The sequence below is a fragment of the Humulus lupulus genome, chromosome 3 (genome assembly GCF_963169125.1).
Source record: "Humulus lupulus chromosome 3, drHumLupu1.1, whole genome shotgun sequence".
NCBI classification, from domain to species: domain Eukaryota; kingdom Viridiplantae; phylum Streptophyta; class Magnoliopsida; order Rosales; family Cannabaceae; genus Humulus; species Humulus lupulus.
Window position 1 is genome coordinate 262,845,498 of NC_084795.1, and position 9,445 is coordinate 262,854,942.

A 9,445-nucleotide genomic window follows, 5' to 3' on the forward strand; every position below is an offset into this window, starting at 1 on the left:
CTCTAAGCTTATAAACAAGTCACATGCTCTTAGTCTTAAGTGAAATATAGAGAATTATCATCTAAATAGTCAAAGTGTTCAAACAGCTTTCCGAAGCCATACAACATGTAAATCATTATCTCATCATCGACCACCAAGCAGTCTAAACAAACCAAGACTCAGTACACTTTTAAACATGACACTTAAAACATAAAAACAAAAAAAGATAAATAAAATACTACCCTAAAACATAACCCAAACAGAACAGACCCCAAACTTAGACAGAACATTGTCCTCAATGTGAAAATAAAGAGAAAATAAAAGACATGAAACAACCTTATTCACTCATCATCCTGATGTTCATAAACTAAAATAAAACGTAGAAAAAATAAGAGAAGAAAAACTAGTATCGATGTGAGAAATTGATGTGTAGCCTCATTCTCTATACTCTCCTTGAAATTTCTTCTTAATTCTCTGCCAAAAAGTTCCTTAATTCATTCTAAACATGATTATTAGGGCTGGCAATTCGTGTAAACGTGTCAGATTCGTATCGACACGATTATGACACGACACGATTAAGGTAAACACGAACACGACACGATTATTAAACGTGCCAAAAATACGAACACGACACGATTATTAAATGAGTCAACACGACACGAACACGATAACACAAATTATGACACGATTAATCATAACTATACGAAAAAAATCATAAAACCTATGTAAAGTATCCGTGTTATCGTGTCTGACACGATTATGACACGAAACGATTATTAAAAGGGTCAACACGATTATGACACGACACGATTAAGGTAAACACGAACACGACACGATTATTAATAGTGTCGTGTTCGTATTTACCTTAATCGTGTTTGTGTCGTGTCGTGTCGTGACCCAAATTTCCACCCTAATGATTAATTATACTAGGGCAGTTGAAGTCTCGAGATGAGCTTGATTAGGGCTTGAAAAAGCCCTAAAAATGGAATTTCCCAAAGTGGTGTCGCAACCCACTGTTCTAGCGCCGCAACACTCTTTAAAGAAAATTGCCAACCGTCGCGCTACTGTAGTGGCACCGCAGTGCCATTAAGGCTGATGGTGATTGCTTCCGCATCGTGGCACTACTTCCTGTAATGATTTTTCTCCATTTTTCTTGTTGCCAACGCGCCTAATCCTTTGTTTCATTCGCTCTTAATGACATTAAAGACTCCACCATCACATAACCATCTTCAATTAAGTTCAAAAGGTCTTCTACTTCAATCTTCCATCAAATAACTTTCAATTATCATGAATTCTCAAGATTGTTGATGACCTAACAAACACTAAAAACACACATCAAAAGTCTCAAGGTTTAATAAATATTAAGTAAGAAAGGTATTAAATATGATGTAAATAAGTAACTGATCAGAAGCCTAGATAAAATTATCTATTAAAATTAAGGTCTCAAAATAATTTTATGCCTAAGGCATTAGAAAATTTTGAGTCGGCTCTGGTATTAGATTAATAGGTTAGAGATGGTCGTACCATTATGACGATGAAGATTACAATTACCATTAACTTTTTTTAAAGACGCGATGGTTGGTTCAGATCATCTTCTTGTAGCACTTGAAAGGTGATTCAACTTTAAGGATAAAGTATCTGCAATAGTGATTATTCAGTGCTAAATTTGGATTTGGGGCAACATTGTACCATTAGGTAAAGAATCCATTTCCACGTACACAGGGGGGACCCAGCTTGAGACTAAAGGAACAGATGCCCACCCTAATTTTTTTTATATATTATTTTTTACAATGTAAATCTTTTTTGTTAAAATTTTTACAATTATGCCCTCTTTTATATAATTTTTTACATTTATAACATTTCCAATTATATTTTCACTTTGCTCCCGATGAACAAAATTTTTGCATCCACCGCTGTCCACGTCTATCATTGAAACCAAAGAAAGATTATAGAGAAGTCGAGAATATGAGAGGGTGTTTGGCACCTTAACTAAAAAATTGTTTTTTGTTTTTAAAAGCTAAAAATTATTTTTTGAAAATAAGTGGAGGTGTTTGGCATTGTTTTCAGAAAACAATTTTTAAAAACAAAGTTACAAAATACAGAAAATTTTGAGAACAAGAAAAAGTTGTTTTATGTTGTTCTCAAATTTTCTCACTTCTTATTTTTCATCATTTTTTCTTTTAAATTATTTTATCTCATTATTTATTACAAACTTTTAAAATATTTTTCTCTTTGTAAATATATTTGTTAATTTTTTATTTAAGATTTAAAAAAAAAACTAAAAAATTATTTTTAGAAAATATTAACCAAACACTTCTTGTTTTTTGAAAACTACAAAAATAATTTTCTGTTCTCATTTTTTAGAACACAATTTTGAAAACAAAAAACAGAAAACAAAACCCAACAGGCCCTGAACTTTTGTGAGTTTCAAATAAGCTTTAAGCTTTGAAAGGGTTCAAACCACGTCCAAACTTAACAACAAGGTTCGAACCTTGTTCCAAAATGAGCAATACTTGTTCTTAGAATTTGAGCTTGATTCACAAGGTTTTTTTTTTTTTTTTTCTTTTCTTTTAAATAACCAATTTGAATAAGAAAACAAATTTATGTTTAAATAAGGTTTTTCAAGTTTTTTGAAATGACGGAAAATGTTAATCTAATAATTGGATTTGAGTCGATGATTACCTAGAAGAAAGAATTGGGAAAGATGGTGCATTTATTAGATAAATAGGAGATAAACTTATTTTAAATTAGGGTACTTTTGTCTTTCCATATGCTTTGAGGTTTTTTATTTTATTTTATTTTTAATGAAATTAATCAAAACATGTTTAGTTTCCAAGAGTAAATGGACTTACAACACCTATCTCATCAAGGATGAATTGAAAAGATGAAGTTAAGACCAAAATACCAAGATACCCAGGCTAGAAGGAAAAGAAGAGTGCTTGACAGATCTTCTTTTCCAATATAAAGTACAAATACCATTCTTCTTAACATATATACATATCTATAAAAATACACAATAATATTTGATGTCTCCATACCAATACTAATTTTTCTAGTTTTTTTTTAATTTTTTATTTAAATAATATTTGAATAATTCTAATTAGTTGCGGCTAAGGTCCTCATATAGCTCAACCATACGACCATTTAGGGGTTGGCAAGGCCTTGCATTGTTCTTACAGTCTGATTTTAATGGTGCTTTTATAGCAGCTACTTGCTCATGGGAAATACTCCTAACCTGCGCAACATTTACATTTACATTGTACAAATTAATTAATTAATTAATAATTGAAAATAGATTCATTTATAATGTCATTTCACAAAATAATTTATGTATATATACTTTTTTGGGAAGTAATTTTTCAGATAAGATGTCGAAACAGGGCATCAAGAATTAAAAAATTATAAAAGTGACTATAAAAATAAGAGCTTAAAACCTAAGATTGTTGTTATATATAAATTAGTAAGTAAATATGGATTAAGTTAGTTGTATGTAAATATTAGTATTTTTACCTTTCCAAGGACAGTCCAAAGGACGTTCTCATAGCAGGGAGGAGTGGTGAGAGAGCCAACATATCTGTAGTATTTTCTGGTGTTCTTTTTAAGTAACTTTAGATCTAAGATTCCAAGTGGTACATGGGCCTCCTCGTTCCCTGCACATACCTCCTTTGACAGCTCCTCCATTTTCTCCTTAATCTACATTATTATTATTATTTTATATTAAACTACATTTTTATTCTTATCTATTTATATTCATATATATTATTGTATAGAATATTGACTATAGATAGAATTGATCAACCTTCAACAGAAGTGGATCTGGAGTACTGTAATTGAAGAGAATTGCTACAACTGAAAGGCTGAGATCTTCTGCTTGGTGGACTAAATGTAACTCCACTGGGTATCTGTAATTCATTTAATTAAAAACAGAATATGGATTTTAATAATAGTTATAATTAATTAAGCAAAACTCAAGGCATATTAAATGGGCTCAAAGTTTGTTTGGTTTGGCCTGGTGATGCTTCTTTTCTATCACCGGGCTTAGTATAAGCCCAATTTGATCAGATCCTTGATCTAATAACCCTAACAGCACCCAAGATTCCAAATTACAGCTTATATTTATAAATATTTTAACCAAAATTAATTAAAATACTACTTTAAACTAATTTACAAAACATGGGATATTTTAGTAAAACCATAGAGATAGAATTATCCCTAATAATAATCACATACAAAAATGATGACAAGGAGGTTTTTAAATTAAAAAGATCCATTTGTGATGAGATGGGGCCTGATTTCATCAAGAGAAGCCAGTTGCTAAGTGACAATTGTTTACAATTATGATTTGATCTTGTATTTTTCCACATGAAATATTCTGACATACATGCTAATTTTAAGGTCACTTATAAAACAAAAACAAAAAAAAATTCTATATGAATCGTATAATAAGGTATTAAGATAATTTCGGGATTCCAATTTTATAATATTATAGTGCAATATTTAACCAATAAAAAAGTACCAAGTGTTCATGACAATTATTCTCCATTATTACAAAACGATTATAACACTATTGACCTTATATATATATTCGATAATATTACATACCTTAATAATATTAATATTATATATTTTCTTTTGAAAGAGAGAGAGAGAGAGAGAAACATACCGGACGCCGTTCAATCGGTGCTCGGAGGGAGAGTGCCAATGCATTTGCTTCAAGCTGTAAGTCTTACCATTCACCTCCATCGACCCTGCGTCTCCTTCATACTTAACCTATAAATATATATATACATAATTAATCACTAATTATTAATTAATTAATTAATTACCCATCTGTTTATATAAATATAAATAATATGTAGTATTACCCCAATGTTGAATTGATTATTACAGAGGGTGGCATTGGCAGGGACGTAGTTTCTGGTTAAGGGCTTAAAGATTTTGGAGCGAACCACTTTGGTTTTCATGATGTTCAATGGAGACTGTAGTTTGCCCTTGGCGCATTCACTGTATTCTGGACTCAATCTTCCCCACTCTCCTGGCCCATGAGTCCCCATGTATCCAAACGATGCTCCTTTATTTTCTATATCACACACACACACACACACACACATATATAATTAATCAATATATACATATATAACCCCCTTTTTCACTATACATAAATAATAAAATATATACACATATATGTATTTACCTGTGACTGTGGAGGAGACACCAAGAATGAGCAATGTTAGAACCAACGTAGAGATATACAAAACTCTCGAAATCATTCTTGTGATTATTTTACACATTAGCTTTTTTATTTTATGGTTGTTTTTGTTTTGGAAGAAGAAGAGACGAAGAGTACTAGATAGATATATAGTGTGTTTAATTTCTTTCTCTCTATATACAGAGAGAATGATTTTGTGTTGTGTTTATATATATATAAAGACTAAAGTGTGTGTTTTTCTCTTGCTATATATCTATCTGTATATGTGTATATAAATATAAATATATATATCTATATGTGTTTGAATTTTGTATATATATGAAGAGTTTGTTTTTGGTTTAGTTGAGGGAGAAATAATGGAGTGATGCAGAGTAATTTATGGCAAGTATAGCGATGTGTGTGTAAATATATGTGGAGATTATATCGGAGTGCCTATAATTCACATCTTTTCTTCCTATTTATAATAATATACACCTTTGTCATGTACCTATGGTTGGTTCACTGAATTTCCCATATTGTCCCTCATGCATTCACTTGAAATCAAGAATGTTGTTTAAATCAACAATCCCATTAATCTTAATTAGATTTTATAAATTATCCTTTGAAATAATTTTTTTTATAACAGCTATTAATTTAAAGGATTTTACTACATATATTTAACTTTTCTTCTCAATATATTCTTGTAACAATTAATTGCTTAATTGCATTTACATCTATCCTTCTATAATTTTTCAAATATTGAAAATATATTTCCTTCTTTTTTATAATGAATTTTTAAATTAGTAAGATTTTTTTATGTTTATATCCCAAATAATAATGTTATTACTATTTCATATTATATCTTTTATTTTGTGCATAATAACCCTTTTAAAATCATTTTTACTAACGTTTTTCAAAATTTAATTATACCTCCTATTTTTATAAAAGATAAACGGGTTATAACTATAAGATCTTGTGTAGCAAATAAAATGAATTATGTATACCTTGATTATTTATGTCTTAATGATATATTATTATAACAAATATTAAAGTTTAAAACTGATTTTTCAATTGATATTAAAAATTAAATTAAAGTACGACAATTTATTATCTATATTATAATTATTTTTTTTAGTTACCTGATAATGATTCTAAACAATAATTTTATTCAAGAATTTAGATTCTAACCAAAGGGCTTTGGTTAGAGACTTCAATCGCCTAATCCATACTTACTAGGCAACTGAATAATATCTATGTTACTTATATTTTCTAGTTTGATGTAAATGTGTCTTTTCCATCTCTCAAATAAAAGTGGAAGCTCTTGCTTTATAGGTAGGACACAATTAGGCTCAAGTTCTCAGACATCCAATGTAAATGTTTATTTTTTAAATCTCTATCTCGGGTAGTCGCAATATTTTTAAAGCGAGCTAAACAATAAAAGCTTTTATTGATGGGGAAAAAAAAAATTCTTCACCTCTTGTTACAATTTTTTTTCAATCATTGACATGAAGTCTCTCTTTAGAGAAATTACTGTTTAATTTACTGTTGAGGATGATTGAATTCTTTTATTGGATTGGAATGTATTGAACACTAGTATCCAACGATTTTTAATTAATTTGCGTACCATTAATATAATATTTAAAATATGCTGCAAAAAATATAATATTTGAAATAAATTATTAAATTATTTAAATATTACTATTTTATAAATGTAGAATCTATTTATTATAATAGAATTATAAAACTATATTTTAAAGATTTGGATCATTTATCTTACTTATAAATTAGTATCAAACATATGTTGAAAATAAAGTGCTTACAACATCGTATTACTATTTCAATGTCTTAGTTAACCTTCGTCCTGAAAACACATGGCAAAGTAATTTTTTTTATAGCGGTGTTTGTTGTAGTTACAATATTCTTCTTATAAATTTTCAAAAAATTTAGAATAGTTTACAGCGCTAAAACAAATTTGTATTTTTTTTCAAACACGTGTAGTAAATCGAAATATCAGAAATTTTATTTTCAGTATTGTAATTACAACAGATATCGCCATGAAAAAAAATGGAAAAAAAAAATACTCCAACATATATTTTTGACAGCAAAAGTTGAGAAAGAGTTTGAAATAAGAGGTTAACCGTAGCATTCCTTGATAAATAAATAAGTTAAAATAATAGTTCTTACATAATTCATAATACACCAAATGGACCCTTAAATCATATTTATTATCCTTTTAAAAGAAAAATAGCATTTCTTAATTAAAGGTTCTTTTTCAAATGAAATTTTCAACGGAACTTTATTATTTTCCCGTTAAAGTTAACGGATAAAACTAATACCGTTACATTAATTAATGTATTATATTTTAAAATTTTACTTTGCTTAAAATATCTAAGTTAAATTCTTTATTTCATTGTTTATATTATTAATTGTATAATTATGTATATTTTTTTTATTAGATTTAAAATATCTTGAAAATAATTAAAATATAATTAACTCAAAATATTAGTTGATAATTTTATATATTTTAAATATTTATTTAATTAAAATTTATAGGCATTTTTTTAATATAATACGAATTATATAATTTAAAATTAAAAAAATCATATATCATATAAATTATAATATAAAAAGTATGTAAAATTATGCAAATAGAATTTAAACAAATAGAAGTGAATTGTATTATTTTACATAAAAATAATTGTAACACATGTATTTTACCTCTAGTATTTATATATATGCATTTAATGTTGAGTTAAGAGGATATTAATAATTGAAAAATACAATTTTGGATCAACATTTTTTCTGAATAGGCAATAGATTATTGTGTTTCGTTAAATGACAATTCGGATTCTGTGTTTTACAAAATAGATCAAATTAGTACCCTAGACTTGATTTTTATCAAAATATTTTCAATTATACTGTATAAGTTTAAGATTTCATTAGAAACCTTTAATTAGTTATTGACCTGATATTAATTAAATCGTATGTGGTACTCTAATTTATTACAATACACAACTATTTTTATATTACTTTCATTTACACGAGAGGTTACTATAAAGTTAATCTTTATTAGTTAAAGATATCTACGTAATAACTTCTTTAAAGTTTTCATTAACTAATTTAATTTGGTTGAACAAAAGGTCAACTTTATCCAAACATTAAATGATTTGATCTCAAATAACCTTGTTTACCTTTAAATTCTTATATATCTTCATCCTCCTTGCTAGCTACAGAATTATTTTCCCCTTTTTCTAATACGAATATTGAAAAAAGAGAAAATTAAAGAAAACCCAAATAATATTTCGTCATCACCATATTCTAACTTTTTCACAATCGTTTAGCCAAAGATCTCCTGTAATAATTTTCTATGGATTTTAGCAAAATAAAGTGAAGCTTGAGTATTTCTATTATTGTTTTAAAAGTCAACGTTTATGTAAAGTAATACACTTCATAGTTTTGATTTGTATTTTGTATTTAATATAAAAGATGAGAATTATATGCAAAACACAATCATATTATATACACACTCTAATGTCACTTTAAAAAACAAATAATTTATAAATCAAATGGTGTCACTTTAAAAAAATATATATGATTAAAAAATAATGGTGCTACATTATGTCGATATAATATTAACACGAAAACTTTGAGTAGTGTTACTAACAATAACAATAGAAGAATAATAATCAAATAAATAAAATATATTCTACCACCCATACATTATTATTTTTTTCCTTGTAAAATATCACGGTGCAAGGATACGATTGATTCCACCAACCAAACAATGCTTCTCAAATATTTTAAAATTATGGCTAAACAGATAAATATGTATGGAGAAATGCACCACTCATGTATGGTCCTTTTCTATATGACATATATATAAATATAAAGGAGTGTGTGTGTGATCTTTGATTTTCATGGGGATGGTGTGTTTGGGTGGTGCAATTTGGATGGTTTGTATAGGATCTAATGAGATGAAGAGTGAGTAGCAGCACTACAAAGTGGCCCCACTCCACCACCAACCAGACATACACTGCTTTCACATGTTTGCTTCATTTATTATTGTTATTGATGCTTTCTTTTTTTTTTTAACTTCCATTCCAGACAACAACCTCAAACTATGTAATTAATAAATCTAGTATTCTAACCCACCCATGCATGCATGCAATATTATGTATAACCAAAACCCAAATCATGATTTTTCACATATATATAATTCATAATGGTGATCAACATGGCGGTGAGGTGATGCATTATTCTAATCACACTTGACCTGAT

At 27.9% G+C, this 9,445-nt stretch overlaps 1 protein-coding gene across 1 annotated transcript; it reads right to left on the reverse strand.

The window, feature by feature from the left end:
- Positions 1–2,851: 2,851 nt before the first annotated feature.
- On the reverse strand, positions 2,852–5,612 carry LOC133823920 (alpha carbonic anhydrase 1, chloroplastic). The gene is made up of 6 exons (XM_062256773.1): positions 5,174–5,612; positions 4,845–5,059; positions 4,643–4,749; positions 3,779–3,881; positions 3,490–3,672; positions 2,852–3,214 (listed from the first exon to the last, which is right to left on the reverse strand). Exons 1-6 carry the CDS (start codon positions 5,268–5,270, stop codon positions 3,080–3,082), a joined length of 840 nt encoding a protein of 279 aa, XP_062112757.1. The 5' UTR covers positions 5,271–5,612; the 3' UTR covers positions 2,852–3,079.
- Positions 5,613–9,445: the final 3,833 nt, after the last annotated feature.